Source organism: Adelges cooleyi, unplaced genomic scaffold (genome assembly GCF_023614345.1).
Source record: "Adelges cooleyi isolate 19-005CV unplaced genomic scaffold, UGA_ACOO_1.1 ACOO_flye_CR_arks_rails_tigmint_CR_PRNA_446, whole genome shotgun sequence".
In the NCBI taxonomy this organism is placed as follows: Eukaryota; Metazoa; Arthropoda; class Insecta; order Hemiptera; family Adelgidae; genus Adelges; species Adelges cooleyi.
This window is the reverse complement of record NW_026096129.1, coordinates 338,948-357,651: the sequence shown is the minus strand read 5'-3', so window position 1 is coordinate 357,651 and position 18,704 is coordinate 338,948. Positions and strand designations below refer to the sequence as shown.

At 31.9% G+C, this 18,704-nt stretch overlaps 1 protein-coding gene across 1 annotated transcript; it reads left to right on the top strand.

The window, feature by feature from the left end:
- Positions 1 to 870: 870 nt before the first annotated feature.
- Positions 871 to 6,541, top strand: LOC126842099 (uncharacterized). The gene is made up of 9 exons (XM_050578979.1): positions 871 to 1,137; positions 1,486 to 1,648; positions 2,404 to 2,477; positions 3,566 to 3,734; positions 3,806 to 3,864; positions 5,660 to 5,816; positions 5,890 to 5,960; positions 6,081 to 6,267; positions 6,355 to 6,541. Exons 1-9 carry the CDS (start codon positions 1,081 to 1,083, stop codon positions 6,474 to 6,476), a joined length of 1,059 nt encoding a protein of 352 aa, XP_050434936.1. The 5' UTR covers positions 871 to 1,080; the 3' UTR covers positions 6,477 to 6,541.
- The last annotated feature ends 12,163 nt before the right edge of the window (positions 6,542 to 18,704 follow it).

Sequence of the window (18,704 nt, the reverse complement as noted above, 5' to 3'; positions counted from 1 at the left end):
ACGGAGTTATGACGTTTACAAAACACCAAAATTTTAGGGGGGGGGGAAAGGTCACTTTCAGTATGTTAGGTGCCTAGGTGCCCTTAAGAGGTGGCCGCAGGCCCAGGGTCTCTAGGTTGAAGACGAATATGCTAACGCGGTTTTAGTCCTCGGGGGGGAGGGGGTGGGTAACGAAGAAAAATATTCAGAGCCTGAAAACGGACTTCTACTACACGCTAGTGTGAGAGAAACCTAATCAGTTGTAACATTGGATTAACTCCTCAATTTTACGGGATCTACTCCTCATGAAACTAATGAACATGGGTTGGGAGATGAGGTTCTAAAAGTGATTTAGATGAACCTCAACAATCCAAACAACTAATTCTCTTTCCCTTTGCCCTCTCTCAATGATCGGCATGATAATGTTGTTGGCTGAGTCCACTGGTATATCGAGTTCACTGTTTTGAGAAGCAATTGCTCGGAGTAGTGAGTCAAGTATAATATTCGTTTCTACTCCGAAGATAATAGCTGTGGACAACCTACACTACTATTTGGTCGTTTTCAAAATGTATTAAATATTAATGTTTTCCCTCATCACAGTGTCATCCATTTAATAATATTCAATTATTATTAATATTCTATTATTATCGTGTTCAAAAAATAAATAGACTAAAAGTAAAAAAAAAGTGGTCTAAATCGGGTGATCGGGAAAGTCACGGGTTTTTGTAAATTATTATAATAACAAATAATAACATTATAATAACATAACAAATTGTTTTTCCTATACTCGTTGACTGTTGTCAACACGGGTAAAAAAGAAAAATATGTTATTGTAAAAAAAAGCATTCTCGTCCGCAGTAGAAAAATAACACGCTCTTTGTTGACGTCATTGCTAAAAAAGTGTACACTTATACAAAATAAAACACGGTTTTGTATGTGTCTAGCAAATAGCCGAAAACGACAACATCGACAAGACACGTAGAAAATACTTATTTTACTTTTTATTCGCCGTTCGACTCATATTCCCATAGTCTAGAGCTAAAGTATTACAAGTTCTCGATTGAATTTTAAATATATTTTTAAAAAAAAACACTTAAAATTATGCATTTCAAGAGCACCCTTTTCGTCTCCATGATGTTATTTCTAACTTCGACATGGGTAAGATTATAATACTATATATTTACAAAAACTTATATACATACCGATTATATTATATGAGGAGGAGTGGCGGAGTGGGTAAGGCGGTAGTGTGTTAGCGATCACTGTCACCGGTTCGACACTCAAATTAGGGTGCTCCGTTTGCTGGGCGAGCAATCTTTCGGTGAAAAGGTCAAAGGAGCCGCCCTTCCCATCTCTGAATTCGTCAAGAAACCATCTCATGGTGGCAGCGTTGGGCCTTCATGGCCCGTTAAGCTACATGAAGCTGCAAGAATGATGATGATGATGTTTCTTAGGTTCAATCTGTACGTTTACCAATAAAAGTGATAGCCGTATATTTTATTTTAGAGCACTGGATTGGACAGTGTTCAGTTAATACGTTTGCATGAACTGTTTGAAAATCACAGTACAAGTACCAATGGAGTTGATGAGGAGCAAATCGCACAAGTCGTGAAAGAATATTTTGGACTGGAATGGAAAGATACGGAAAAAATGTTCAACTACAACAAAGGTAACATATTAATAAACAATTTTATTACAATTATTTTTTGGGCACTTCAAGTTGACCGTTATGGCCGTTAAAGGCTTTACGTTTAGTTAATTAATATTTGATGAGCTTCATGGCTCGTAACTGTGAAGAATTTAACGCCCTACACGAGTTAAATACTACATGTTTGAGCACATTACTTGAAACAAATTGTTACCTTATTTTAGTATTTGTTGGAAGTTTATCAAATTTCAAAATATAATTAGTAACATGCATAATAAATTAAATTGTTAAGTTAAGAACAATTTGCTGAAAATATTGACTTGTCGATAACCAGTTTTGAATAAATATTTTTTAAGTCGATTAAGTTTGAAAGTTAGGGTAGGAAGTGGCGTGCGGTTGAGTATTGTGTGCAAATACAAATAGTTCAACAATTCACCCTTCCTTCTATCTACAATTATATCTACCTTTATATATAAATAAAATGCGGTTCGTTGCTGATCACATCACTTGAGAACGGCTGGACCGATTTGGCAATTTTTTTTTTAAATGTTTGAAATAGTCCGAACAATAACAAGAATTCTTAATCCGAGCCAAGCCACGTACACATGCAGCACAATTATATACTTCGTTAACTTGAAAACTATTTATTCAAAACTGACCACCAGCCATGCACAATAGTATTATTGCTTTTAGTGCGTCAGGCAAAAGTCACCGTTACAACTAATTTATTAAAAATACTTAATGACTTAATTAAAAACTAATCATTTTTTTTTCAGATGAGTCTGATTCTTTGAATTTAAATAATTTATTACTTACGTTAGCAAAAAAAGGCGAAAAAAGCTCCGACAAGGTATTCAAATTTTCAAATGATTTAATGCGCGTTGGTAAAGTGTGAACTTTTTTTATTATTCTCTATCATACTATTATTCTAGTTGTGAATTAGCTGAAATTTAATATATTTCTCAACAATATAGCCCCATCTTAAGAGAAACATAAAACATAAAGAATTAAACTTTTTCTCATTTTCAACATTACTCATTTTCTCTTAACATAATCGTGATTTTGTAGATTTTATTTAGAGATAACTAGTGTCTTATCTAAAATTCAATACCCTGTGAATTAAATGTAAGTTTAAAATTTAGAACGGAAGATTGAGTGATATTAACTTTAGTACCATTAAAAATAATTGCTCAAAACCGGCTTTCGACCCGTCGAAATTTGCAGCAAATTATTTAAAAAACTGGTTCGTGTCATGGGACACGAAGTCCCTTTCGTATGCAGGTTTCGTATAAGTTTTGTTATAAAAACTATATGTGATTATATTGCAAGAAGTCTAAAAACTTATAAAATATTTATATTTTATTACTACAGAATACACTTTTACCCTTAAAAGTACTCGATAACCTACGTTGCATTCGGTTTTTCGTCATTTATTATACTTGGCAGTAGATTTTAATATTACTATATAAAAAGATCCTTGTTTTTGAAAATTAATATTAAAATCTCCTGCCAAGTATAATAAATAACGCAAAACCGAATGCAAGTACTTATCAAGTACTTTTAAGGGAGGAAATGTATTCTGTAGTAATAAAATATAATATTTTATAAGTTTTAGACTTCTTGCAATATAAATAAGCATAAAAATTGAAAAAAAGTTGTAAAAAAATGCAAAAAGTGTTGAGAGGAGAACCGGATTTGAGAGCTCGGTACCACTCACTCCTGGGAAACGATCACGCTCGATCGCACCACACATGTATAATTTTCCTAACGCGTTTTCGTAACACATAACGCGTTAAATTTTTCCTCGGCTAGGTCTCCTCGCCAACCCACGATAAGGAACTTCGTTCTAAAATTAATAACATATATACTTTACCAAAAAGCTTAAGTTCATATGACTTACACATAACCAATCATTCTGTAATCAAAAATTGTTTTCAGGTTAAAAAACTCACGTTTTCGGATGTAAGCTTTTATCTAGAAGAGTTCGAGGAATGCAACGAATTGGGTTACCTTAATCTTCAACAGCTTTCAAAAGTATTCACTAATTGGAAAACTGTAAATGATGCATTGAACGCAAAATCAGAAGAACTTAAAAATGAAAAAGGCGGTAATGCACATATGCCAAAGAGGCGGTTCATTTGTTGTAGGCAATTATTTTAATTTTTAATTTGATTTTAGAAGACCATAAAATTATTGCTACTGAGTTTTTGTTGATCATGATAGAAATCAAACCAGAAGTAAGTGTAAAATTAAAAAAAGGGGGAAAATATAATCTCTATAAACATTTAATGGAAAACTTTTATAAGAACCGGCTTAAAACAAGGGTTTACAAAAAATAAATATACAAACAGCCGATCCTATTATTTTCATTTATTTTTATATTAGTTCAAATAATGTGAAAATTTAATTGAACAAAAAGTCAAAATTCTTTCAACACGACACATTTTCATTACGACTGTGTGGCCCTATCTGATCATTGTGTCTTATCCATTTAGAACCATCGTTTATAACTTCTTAATAAGTATTGTGTCTAATATTATCAGTAATAGTTATACCCTTTTGCCAATTTTCACCTGTTTTCTGTAACCTTTACATATCACACCATCCCCTTGTCTAAATTTAAGTCTCTTTTACCCCCTTTTTTATTTGGATTACTTGATTATTAATAACTACTTTGTTGGTGTTTTAATAAATCATATATTGTTCGTATCGAATGACTTAACATAAGTTGAGAGGGAGATTCATGTGTTAGGGATGGGGTGCATTCCTATACATCAGCAAAAATGTATTTTAATAACTTAATGGAATAGAACATTTTTTAAAAAATTGTTTTATTATGTATTTTTTTATCTTATTTATTATAATATCTTAGTTTAAAAAGCGAATTGAAACAAAAATCAAAACCACTATACGAATTACAATTTTTTATGAGGCACTCTGGACAAGATAAAACATATTTTTGATTGGAAAAGGGGGAGACAAACGTTAGATTATTTCTCGTATTGAAAACGGGAACTTTATATTAATTTTTTTCTAGGAATTCAGGGCAATCAATGTCGCCTTTCATTAGTTTCATGACAAATGCCACGTCTAAGTAGAGACGTCATTGCTGCAAGGTGACTAAACCGCAATGCTTCAGGACTACCTCAGATGACCGACCTGCCATTTCTAACTTATAGGCTACCATTCTAGAGAACCGTTTCTGTACTCGCTCTTACTTTTTAATTTGGCCAATTTGTGTAGGATTCCATATAATACAACCATATTCCAGTATTAACCTAACAAGAGAAGAATATAGCGTCACTAGACATCCAATGTCAGAGAACTCCCCACAAGTTCTTTTAATACACCCCAGGGTTCTTAAAGATTTACCATATATTATGCTGATGTGTGTGCTAAAAGGCAGGTCTGATGAAAAGGTTATCCCAAGATCATGTATAGAATCATCACGTACCAGTTTATCGTCACCAATATAGTAGCTGAAATCATGTTCTTGACAAAATGAAATATAAACACATTTAGTTACATTAAGCTTCAGTCCATTATTAATACACCAATTTCAAAATCTATTAACATCTTCTTAGAGGAGCTGAGCCTCTTCCAGAGAAGTCACTTTCATAAATAGTTTAAGGTCATCGGCAAACATAAATGCTTGCATGACTGGAATAAGGAGGTTACGTCGTTTACAAACTATAGAAAAAGCAGGGGAGATAAATGGCCTCCCTGAGGGACACCAGATGTAACTAATATCCTGTTAGTTAAAGCACCACCGATTTTGACAAACTGGCTACGTCCAGTCAAATAGGAAAAAAGCCTCGAAAGAATAGGTTTACTAACGTCCAAACGACTAAATTTGAAAATGAATAAGTCATGGTCTACCGTGTCAAAAGCTTTTTTTACATCCGTGTATATGGCATTAATTGTAAAAATGTTGAGTCTAGAGATGTGGAATTTTGGTGATTTATTGTTTGAATAGACTATTATTGATCTTGGAGGAAAATTTGAATTAATACTTTTTTTCATACATTGTAGGGTCATGGTCTAAACATAGCACAAATAGAAACGTTTGATAGTTTGTACGAAGCACATAAGACATCCGGTAGCATTGATCGTGTAGCATGTGAAAAAGTGTTCGAAGAGCTTGGTATAACCGTAAATGACGAATTGGAACTGCTATTTAACTCCCAGCGTAAGAATTATGTTTGTATTATTATACGTATGATAAGTAAATGGAGAACTGCTAATTATTAAAATTCGTACAGGACCAGCTGAAAGATTGTTGATGGATTTAATCATCCTTGCGGCAGAACGCAATACGGTGGTTGAGGAAAATGTAATATCGTTCATAACTATTTTTTTTTTTATTTTATAAGTTCTTCGCTGAAATATTTGTTATACAATCATGGTTGCTGATAAATAACTATTTTACATAGTTACTTTAAAATTTGTTTAGGAATTGAGTGTATTAAGGCTAAACGATGTCGTAACTGCCATAAACGAATTCATTAAGATGGACCGTAACAACGACTATGTACTGTCTCCTGAGGAGTATGAAGACTACTTGAATGGGTCGAGCACTGCTTTTACAGGGTCGGCAGAAACTGTCAGAAAAGCGGAAAATTATTTAAGGAAATTCGATGGTGAAGTTATTTTAAACAATGTTAAAATGTTTAATTAATGTCGATTGTTGGTCATTGTCTAATAAAAAAATGAATTTTCCTTATTAGGTTTTCAAACAATAAATGCTTTGGAATACATTGAAAGCTGTATTTTTCATGCAAAAACATCCAATGACTTTAAACTTTATACCGTTGGTGATAACTCACAAGCTTTAACAATATTAATATAACATATTCAATAACCATATATATAATAATAGATTTTAAATATTTTTATGTGTTTTCAATTTAAATATCTCGCTCTTTATTGTCAAAAAAAAAAATTATTACTTAAATAATTAAATTTCTATTAATAAATAATTACAAAAAAATATTCAGTACCTAAAGTTATTGTTTTTGTTTAATTAAAACCCCATTATTTATTATTACACTACATTTTCTCAGCATTGTGAACTTTTTATTATCAATACTAATAATAAAATGTATAAATAATAATATTATAATAACATTAATAAATCATAGTAATGACCGAAATTGAATCGATTAAATTAACAATACTGTTATGCAAGGTAACTGTTTTATCGTGAGTCAATCAATATCTTATAAGGTTTAATAAGTAGATTAATTTTTCAACTGTGCGTTAGCTGGGTGTGACCTATTCGAAGTCGGTTAATTACAGACTCTTTTTTTCTGTTTAGTCCGGGATTTTACCATATTGTTTTTTATCCTGTTGAGAAAAAAATTGTTTATAAATGTATATAGTGACCAGTGGGAATTCATTTAGGCGAAAAAAGTTCTGTCATAAAATTCGAAATAACTCCATTTCTAATTATTAACGATGGAATTTCGTATTCTTGGTATCATTCTGATGCGAGTGGTACATTCAAAAAACCGTAGAGAGCGTTTTGCTTTAACTAAAGATTTGTAATTTTAACAGCTTCGCAAACTTCACAAAAAAAATGGGTTTTATGCCTTCCACTACCCCCACCCCTTCTCCCCCAATTAACGCTATCTAAAAACCCTCTCTACAATTCGACGAGTATATCATCCGAAACAGAACGAGAAAATCCGTGGATAAGAAGTGGAGTTATTTCGAGATTTGTATTGCAAAACATGCAAAAAACTGATGAACTGCAAAGTTAGCATAAGCAATCCCTAAAAGTGTACAACTTGTCTAACATTTGCAAAACTCGAAACTTACAACATCTCAGAAGACAAAAAAAATTTAAAATTTCAAGATTTTGTGTAGATTTCACTACCTTATCACAGTATTAAGATTATACCAATGGGAGTGCTATCTGTTAATCATGTAATAAGATGTTTCGTTTTTACCAACTGGTGTGTAAAGATATTTAGAAAAGAAGATGACGTTGAGGATGTCGCTTTAAAAGGATGCTACATGGTCTGCTTTATCATTTTCTGTTTTATTTTTATTTTTAAATGTCTATTGAAGTTACAGTTGACGGGTGCATTGTTTGTATTTATAACAAATATCAATCTTTAGGTATCTTTATTCTTTACTATGCAGTTAAATGTGCATTTAAAAAAACATTGATTACAATACATAGTCTATGCACATCAATATCAGATTAAGTATGATATTATGTAATTATGTATGATATAGCAATTTATAATTAGATTTATGCTAGAATTCTAAATAAAAATAACCATACTATTATAAAATAATTACTCAAACATTTAAAAATAGTTACAACTAAACAAAATACCACGAAACAAAACAACAACCGTATAAAATCATTTTTTATCACGAAATACTGTACACAAAAGTCTCTAATCTTGTTGCTCATATTTTATAAACCAACATAATAAGAAGGTAGTATAATAATTGAGTTGGAACATCTAGTTCAGATGCATATAATAATATATTTTACACAAAATATTGTTTTACGGTATTTTTCACAATAACTGATTGAATTTCGCCTTACAAGCAAAATATGAAAACCACCTGTTGGTGACACACGACCTTTTAAGTTATGGCGTTTAAGAACAGTTATATTTTACAAAAACATGATTTTATAGTTTAACCTATTTAATATTTTTTCTTTAGAAGATTTAAATCGCTGTGGCGCATACTTATCTTCGCAATATACAAACGACACAACGCGTAAAAAAAAATTAATTTTCTAAGTACGGACGTTGCTTAAGTAAAATCTAAGTTCATGATTGCCATTGTGGCAGTGACTGAGTCGGTAATGCACGACCTTATAACACTTTAATCTTGAATTTTTCATCGCACTTAGTGAACACAATTTTTTTGCACATTAATATTTCGTTTTTTTAATCAACCGACCAATGTACTGCGCACACAAATGGAGTTTCCCCCTAAAATTGCAAAACTAAACAAATTATTACGTTTTCCAATATGGTGCCGGTCAAAACGGCACCAGCGACCATGTCCACAATTATTAGGATATTTTTCAGATAATTTTGTATTTTAATTATCTGAACGATGCACAAAACATTAAGTTTAAGTTTACCCTGTTTTAAAGCGTTTAACAGGAGTCTTTTGGAGGCAGTAAAACTGGTTTTGATCAATATCGACCGTATTAATTTATTTTCAAGCAATCTATTATTGCCTATAATTATTCATTTTCATTTATTTTTAAGTATAAAATTATTAAAACTTAAGTCCAAATATCTGGGACGAAATTTGTTCCTACTAATTATTAAACTATCTCCAGCCATAAATATACCTATTTTAATTAAAAATGTTGTTTCTACGTTTCTTACCGCCACGAAATCTCATAATTGTTTTTTTAAGCTGGTTTTTACACTCTGTTGAATTTTCACACAGTAATTGGGTATTAGGTCATTTCGATGACAATACTGATACATTATCTTATTTTTTAATAGTTTTGGTGGCTTGCATGTCGACGGCCATCAACAATATTTTTACCACCATAAACCTTCTGACTAACTATTTTCAAGGTGGTCGTTACCGGATGCTTTTTCGGTACGTTCATGCGGAAAGTAAGTTAGCCCGATCGAAATTTTTTTTTTGCTGTTCTTACAGTCGACATATATAATTGAAATATACCGAAATCAGCTATTCCCGCGGAAGTCAACGGTGGCCAAAAAGGGTTTTCCATTGGGTTGGTCCGGAATAAAATTTTGAATTGACATTAGACCATACTACGTAGTTGAAATTTATTATGGCATTTTGGTCTAAAATAAACCAAAAATACTTTTACTCATGGAAAAAAATATTTAAATTAAAAATAATACCTCGAAGCTTATAAAAATAAAACCGGTATATTAATTGGCATGAGAGAAAATTATTATAACCACTTTTTCTTAAATATTGCCTATACAAAACTCCTTAAAGCTCGCATGCAATTCCTTTATAACAAGGATTTTTTAACATTATTTTTATACTATGTGTAATATATTAAAAGAACATTGTCCATATGAAAATAACTTATGTGAAATCAAATTAGTTTGCAATAAATTTACAACTAGAAAAATAAAGTGAGTAAGAAAAACCCAGTATTCACGGATAAAAATAAAAATATAAATAAAACCACTGTACTAATGACATTTCTGTTTTAAAAAAATAATTTTTAGTATCAGGGTGGGATTATCTTTCTATGATGTTGAAAAAAAGGACTAAGTTCTATACTCATGCAAAATTTAAAAAAAGGGGGAAAATAAAATCCCTTATCGGAAGGGAGGTAAAGTGTTATTTACTTCTTTTTAATTACTCTACCACACTCCACCTCCCATCCTAAATTTTAAAATTTTAAGTAGTTATTCAAATCCGTTTGTCAACTAGTAAAAAATTTCATGAATTGATTTTTAATACAATGGCTATCTTAAATTTAAATAAAAAATGTAAAACAGTAAAGAGAATCAAAAATGTGTAAAAATGTTGAGTCTAGATATGTGGAAATTTGGGGATTTATTGTTTGAATTGGCTATTACCGATGTAGGGGTATGCTTGTATTAATGCTATTCTTCATACGTTATAGGGCCGTGGTCTAACCATAGCACAAATAGAAATGTTTGATAGTTTGTACGAAGCACATAAGACATCCGGCAGCGTTGATCTTGTGGAATGTAAAAAAGTGTTCGAAAAGCTTGGTATAACCTTAAACGACGAATTTAAACTGCCATTTAAAACCCACTGTAAGAATTAATTTTATATTGTATTAGGTAAGATAAGTAATTGGAGATCTACTAAATATTAAAATTCGTACAGGACCTGCTTGAATATTGTTGGTGGAATTAATCATCCTAGCGGCAGAACGCATTACGGCGGTTGAGAAAAATGTAATATCGTTCATAATTATTTCATTTTTAAATTTAAAGGTTTTTCGCTGAAATGATTGTTACACTATCACGCCTACTGATTAATAACTATTTTACATTATAACTTGAAAAATTAAATTAATTAAAACAATATAATAATTATTATATAGCTTAATTAGACTCAGCTGTTGGACGGAACAAATAAAAACTAATACTAAATAACTGTATTTTTTTTCTCCTTTAGTGGTTCTACAATTTTAACATTTTGATGAAACTATAAAAAACATCGTATACTGTACATCTTCGGTTTTTTTGTATTTTTGTTAAATAAGTTTATATTGTATTAAAAAAAAACCGTAATATAATAAATTATAAACGAAGCTATTGGAAATAACAAAAGAAACCAACGTTTAACCAACACCTATTAATCACACGTGGATATTTATATTTAAAAAAAAAAGTAAAAAACCAATTTACTTAGCTAAATAATTTAAAGTCTTTAAAATGCTTTACAATTATTGTAGAAATTTCATTTTTTTTTAAATATTTCAAGAGGCTAATGCTGTTCTGATTGACGTTATAAACTTCAAAGTTCAGTCAATTCTATTTTACCAAAAAAATAGCTTAACAAGCATAACTAAATTAATATACAGGTATCGATAAGAGATTCCAAAATCACCCCTCCCTAAATCCAGGTACCGAAGTGCAGAAAAATCACAACGACCTTGAAATATCATTGTATGGTAAAAATAAAAATTATTCACATAGGTGGTGTTATCGTAACTTTAAAAAAATCGTCAACAAGTCAAGTAGAATTTCAAGGCCTTGAAATTCTAAAGACCATGAGTATTTTTTCGTACACCGTTATAATAATGCAATCTTAATATGGGTATCTTTTGGCCTTTTACAATATTTTCACACAAACAAGCACTGTATTTCATTTATGCAAACAGTGCAAAATTTAAACGCACATCGAATCACACGAGTGTTTTTCAAAGGTAAAAGAATTGTGTTTTCGAGTAAACGCTTAGGCAAGAGTTCAGTAAACAATAATTTAATAAAAAATCATATTTTTAAGCCTTTGTGTACTTTTGGACTCGGTGCCCCTTTTGAAACACATGCACCGTTGTGCGAAAATATGTAAAAACTTCATTTTCTAACAATTAAAATAATTATTACACATATGCATGGGCTTATCATTAACGACTTATTGTTTCGCATTGGCCTTCAATGAAATACCCCTTATTTTTAACATTTACCATTAATTTTAAATTCAACGGAACACAAAGCAACGTGCATTTTTGAAGTTAATAAAACTTTTTTTTTTTTATAGAATTAGACACTCAAATCAAAATATATTTTCATCATAGTTCAGTGATAGGATGAGTACAATTAGGATTTTTTTTTTAAATTCTAAAAAACAAAAATCTATTTAATTGATATTTAAAAAGGTCGCGTGTAGTGAAATAAAAAAAAACATTATTTTTTGTATGGTAAAATTTGATTTAAAAGATAAACGATAAAAACAATTCCCGATTCGGTGGGGCTGAGAGCAGCTTTTATGAAAACGTACAAAAAAACTGTTAAATAACACTAGTAATAATTGTACTCATCCCATTTTTGAACTATGATGAAAACATATTTTATTTCAGTGTCCAAATCTATGAAAAATAATGTTTTATTAAGTTTATAAATGTCAATTAAAAAATATTTAAGATGGCGGCGTCTTTAAAACAAGAGGGCAAATTAAAAAAATTAGTGTTATTTTCTCCGCTCCCTGAAAAAACATTGAATCATGAATATGTATAGCATTACAGTCTGTATAACACCATAATTTTTTTTTGAGGTACAATAATTATATGTATCTTATCTTATCTTATCTTGCGATAAGTGTCGGCCTCGTGGTCCTTGACATCTTATTCACTAATGTTAAGTCCGTCGAAAAGGAGGAGGAGGAGGAGTCCTGTTCATCGGTCTCCTGCTTTCTCCGCTTTCGCTGTCCACAATAGACATATTAACATTTTTGTACATAAAACGGTTCTCGGATGAACGTAACCTACTACTATTTGAGTTAAAAAAGTAGCTTTATTCGATAAATCGATCTTAGAGTGGTCCTAGGGCCTTAAAACCCTGAAAATTGGTAACCCTACCACAGCTATTGATGCCCTGTGTCGAATTGCCCAAAAGACGTCTCCTTCTCCGAAATAACAACCCTATTCGCGGTTGCCAAGTTGATAGCCGGCCGTCGGTGGCCATTGCTATGCAAATCAACAATTGACTTTAGCTGAAAAATTTCCCAAATTTGCCTTTTAAGGGCTCTAACCCGGCGGAGAGTGTAGCTAGAGAGACGCGTGACCTCATTTTAATCCAAGATAAACCAATAAGTCCACTGGTCATCAGAATCCCAAAGATACAAATTATTAGGGTGATACTGTTACGGTACAATGCGGTGAGTGGATCACACCCACGACTGTCCGCCTTCTAAGGCTAAATTAAGGGACCCTAGCCGGGACAGGAAGCTACCCTGTATCTGCCCTAGAATATTCCTAGAGACTATTTGTAAATTTATATAACCCCCCAAAAGAGCAAAAGGGCCGGTCGTACCTTTAAGTAAATAAACTAAACTCTCGAGTAGCAATGTACAATATTATATATTTAAAAAGACTTAACGCCGGTTAAGAATTTAGTTATTGATTAAACGCTTGATTTTCTTTTTAAATAAAGAATATTCTGCCGAAAATACAGAGCAATCTTTAGCAATTGATATTTTGATTATTTTTTTGATACTCACTACTAAAAGTACCTAATGTTAATTATGTAAAATAGTGAAATTATTCATAAGCAGTCGAATAAACGGTGGCCTTAGTTGAGAGTTGTTATACTATACTTATAACATCAGTTTTTTTTTTGCGATACAGCTGCTACGGCTGACACAAATACAAATGTATACGTTTTGGGAAAAAATATATATTATAGGAAAATAATTGTGAAATGTAGTACCTACATTTTTTTTATGTAATTTTCTAAAAGTTGTACAGTAAATCATTTAAAAATTCCCTTTATTGTAAATAAATAGATACAAAAAGATAAAGGGAATAAGTAAAAATATTAAAAATGATGGAAAAATACATAAAGCTTTAAAATAGTCATTTTAAACATTTTGTTGAACTTTTCAAATATTATTTGACCATCTCCAGCAAATATTAATGTTAATTAAATGATTAGCGATATTAGCTCAGAACATATTATCACAATGTCGAGCCATCATATTATCTAATAAAGGCTATTAAAAAAAAGAACATTGTTGTGTCGATTAATTATATAATTTATCTGGTGACAAAACCGATATCCTTTCGAATAATATTTCGCTTATTACTGACTTGTGTCAAACATAAACTTTTATTTTTATACTTTTAAAATAAATACACCGGGATACTAACTTGCCGTCCCCACTATGCCCCGACCCCACCATGCTCCGTCCCCATTTTTTTATCAACGTTTTGAAAAAGTTTGCTCCTTTTTGTTATTATAACCATCTAGTACATCAGTAATGTGTAACAACCCTGTAGCCCTGTACGTATGTATTGCAGGCTGTTTGAGTCTTGTCACAATGGTGGTAGTAGGTTTTTAGATATTTAATAGAATAACTTCAGGGTAAATCACAAACATTTAATTTAATATACTTATAAAACATGTACAACGACAAACAGTTAATAGCATACGTTCAGTATGCTTCATAAATATGATGATTAAAACAATTATAAGCCGCTTAAGACTTCAAAAGAAGATCAGCACATCTGCCCTGCTATAACTCAAGTTCTCCCTTATATGCTGGTCCGCTTGCTGAATGGCCGTGGGAATCCTCGCAATTTTCGAAAGTCCGCGCGTGGATGACCTCGCTTGTCCATGACATCCGCTTATGTCAACGGTGGAGGAAGGGTAGAGGCATGAGAGTGCAGCCTTTGCATGGTCAAAATTGGCTAGCCTCGAGGTGAGATTCGCACGGTAGTTGCCAAAAACGTTAAGTTTTTAGTGGTTGACCTCGTTGTTGAGGTCAACTGTGAACAGAATTACAAGTTGTCTGCTTTCGCAAGATGCTGTAATGACCTTTTGGGTCTGATGTGAAATCGACAAGTGTGGTACATTCATATTTAGCAATATTTAACAATGAGAAGTTATATAATATAATATATAGATATATGTATATGTTAGTCCTGATAAGTTGTCCAATGTAATATATATATATATATGTATCTATTAGCCCTGAAAAGGGTGGGTCCGTAACAAATGTTCATAACGTTTTTTTTTATTCAATATTATATTTTGTGAAGCAAGCTGGTATGAAAAATGTGCTGGCATCTTTTTTTCTTCAAATACATGTTATTTTTTTTTTTAATGAGACGCATCGGCGAATAACAAAGCCTTACTCAAAGTCATTTATATTCTTCTTTCTGCAATTTTTCCGTTGTATTTATTTAAATAATAGCGAAAAACATAAGAACTTAGGTTCAAATGTTGTTTTTATATCTATTACTTACACACTATTGATAACAAAAAAATGTTATTCTTATATTTTAACGTCTAACATGTAAAACGACGTGCGTCATACGAATATTGTATATTTTCATTATTTCCAAAACCGCCAAAAACGATGAACATAGCAAATATTATTAGCAACGTTTGACAATTTCCATCTCTTGCAAATGTTAGTTGATATTTTCATTCGAATAAAAGGTCTTACAACGTTGATAATTTTTGGTGAATTAAACCTTTTTAAGTTCATTTAAATTCCATGTTACCAATAAAAAACTCAACAAGCATATTTAAATTAATACACAGGTTGCTAAAAGTGATTCCGAAAATCCGCCTCCCTAAATTCTCTAAGGGGAAAACAAAATGACCTTGAAATATCATTGTATAATAAATACCAAAAATGATTCACACAGCTTGTGCTTTCATAATTTTAAAAAAATCGTCAACAAGTCAGCGTTAGGTGAACATTATTATAACGCATGCTCCATATGAGTATCTAAATAGTGTTTATAGTCTTTTAAACGTGTACGATTTTTTTTACAGAAGCGGTTACTGTATTTTTATTTATGTAAGCAGTGGAAATGAAAACGCACATTGAATCCCTAAGTGTTTTTCTACAGTAAAAACAATTGTGGTTTCGAGTAAACGCTTTGGCGAGAATTCGATAAACAACACTTCTGATAAAAAATCATAATTTGAAATCTTCGTTTACTTTTGAACTCGGTATCATTCTTAAATCACCGATTTAAATGCGCCGATTTTGGAAAATATACAAAAACTTATCTAACAATTGAAATAATTTTTACATCGCATTGGCCTAATTGAAACTCCTAATTTGTTTGAAATTTACCACGAACTTTTGGTGTCACCGCAATAATAAATATTTTAATATTGAGTACAATACAATGCGATGGGCATTTTTAAAATTGATAAATCTATTTTATAGCTTTGATGCTTTAATTAAATGTTTAACGATATTAACTCAGAACATATTATCGCATTGTTGTGTCGATTAAACAATAGTATAATTCATATGGTGACAAATCCGATTACTTTTCGAGTATAAGTTTCTGAAATACCCTCGAACCTAACCGTAAAATATTCGATTTAAAATCAAACCACATAAATCGAATTTGGCAGTATAGTTTTTTGAAACCATTTATTTTTGAAATTTCTTCAAAAATATATTTTTTGAGTTGTGGTAGTATTGTACCAAAAGCGTGACATAATTCGTACTAATTGTATGCAATAATTATACGGTAATTTTAAGTACATTTTTGCATTTGCAGTGCTCAATAGGTATCAATACCTATTTATATTTTTACTTTTTACTATATAAAATATAGTGTCGGCAGCAATATTACATCGAAGCGGTTTTTTTAAATGAATTTATCATCCATCCATTGCTTTTGTGATTAGTTTGCACTGATTTTTGTTTTGGATTTGTAAATGAGCTTTAGTGATTGAAATAATGATATTGTGTTGACTTCTGCCGTTTTTCTTTCCTTTAGTCCTAATTATATTTATCAAAATCATTACTACTTAAATACATTTTTTAAACACTATCGATATTTTAAAACTTAATACTATTTGCTTCGATTTATTTTCAAACCGCAAAAAACATCATAACAAAACCTAATTTAACCTTTTGGCGAGTAAAGACGTCAATGTTGACGTTTTTTTGATGTTGCTGTCTCCGATAATTCACGGGAATCATGTTGATATTATCAGTTTATACATAGGAATGAAATATTTGTTGCTATCTATTGGCTATTAGAAGAAGAAAAAAAATATTGTAATAGTAGTTCCTTTCTAGTGTCGGTTTCTCATGGAAATTGGAATGATTCAATTGTCACATTATCTTTGGTATCGGATTTGGACGGACAGCAGTATTAACAAACCGAGAATTAGCGATAATAATCTGATTGCTATTTTATATTCAAAAATAGGGTTTGAATAAAAAATCTTATATGGGGTTTCCTAACTTTTAACGATAAGAGCTCAGTAGCGTTTTCGAAATTTATTTTAAACAAGAATGATATAACAAACTTAACATGGTTGTCATTTGTTTTTAGGGTTCTAAATAAGTCCTATAATATATGGTTCCTCACTAACAACAACTTCCATCTCAATTGTTTCCGAGATCTCATTGTGAGTAGATAGTCTGTGTGTGTGTGAGTAGGTAATCTGGTTTTTGAGAACCTTGATTTCTGTTTGCTTATTCGATATTTCCTTTGTGAACTCGACCACAAGAACACCAATATCTATTCCTGAGAAATTTTTCCGATCTGTCTCCAACTGGTTGGCTAAGTTAATGATAGTAACCAATTGGCCAGAAAGTAGTAAGGCAGTCATTTTAGATAACTTCTTGGTTGTTTCTACTTTTATCTCGATGGTGGTCTTAAGCTATCCTACCGCATGCAAAATAGACTGGAAGTGTAAGGAACTCAACTTCTGTTTTTTATGGAGTGGACTCGACGGCGTATCTTCCACATTGCTCATTTCAGAATCCTCGTTTTGTGGATGTTCCCCATAGTTGAGGATACTAGCATTAACGCACACTGATGGAAAATTAAGTTGCCGCGATTTGCACTTAACTACGTCGTGAATGCAGCACTTACGATCAACGGGCTGTAGACACGGTGTACAACACTAAAACCGTTAACCACGGGGCTAAAATCATCCGAATGCCACCAAATTTGGTAAGAAGGCTAAGTTAGGCCACCTGAAGGTGGTTACAGAGTTTAAGAGCTTTGGGCCCAAAACTTAGGGAGGTCCCTTGGAAGGGATCGTAGACCCCTAGATTAATGGTGTACCAGTTAAGGTACTCCAAATCGAAATAATCAACGTATAGATCAAGTTTCTAAGACCGTTTGTTACGGAGTTATGACGTTTACAAAACACCAAAATTTTAGGGGGGGGGGAAGGTCACTTCCAGTATGTTAGGTGCCTAGGTGCCCTTAAGAGGTGGTCGCAGGCCCAGGGTCTCTAGGTTGAAGACGAATATGCTAACGCGGTTTTAGTCCTCGGGGGGGGGGGAGGGGGTGGGTAACGAAGAAAAATATTCAGAGCCTGAAAACGGACTTCTACTACACGCTAGTGTGAGAGAAACCTAATCAGTTGTAACATTGGATTAACTCCTCAATTTTACGGGATCTACTCCTCATGAAACTAATGAACATGGGTTGGGAGATGAGGTTCTAAAAGTGATTTAGATGAACCTCAACAATCCAAACAACTGATTCTCTTTCCCTTTGCCCTCTCTCAATGATCAGCATGATAAGGTTGTTGGCCGAGTCCACTGGTGTATCGAGTTCACTGTTTTGAGAAGCAATTGCTCGGAGTAGTGAGTCAAGTATAATATTCGTTTCTACTCCGAAGATAATAGCTGTGGACAAACTACACTAGCATTTGTTCGTTTTCGAAATTTATTAAATATTAATGTTTTCCCCCATCACAGTGTCATCCATTTAATAATATTAAATTATTATTAATATTATATTATTATCGTGTCCCAAAAAATAAATAGCCTAAAAGTGAAAAAAAAAGTGGTCCATATCGGGTGATCGGGAAAGTCACGGGTTTTTGTAAATTATTATAATAACAAATAAAAACATTATAATAAAATAACAACTCATTGACTGTTGTCGACACGG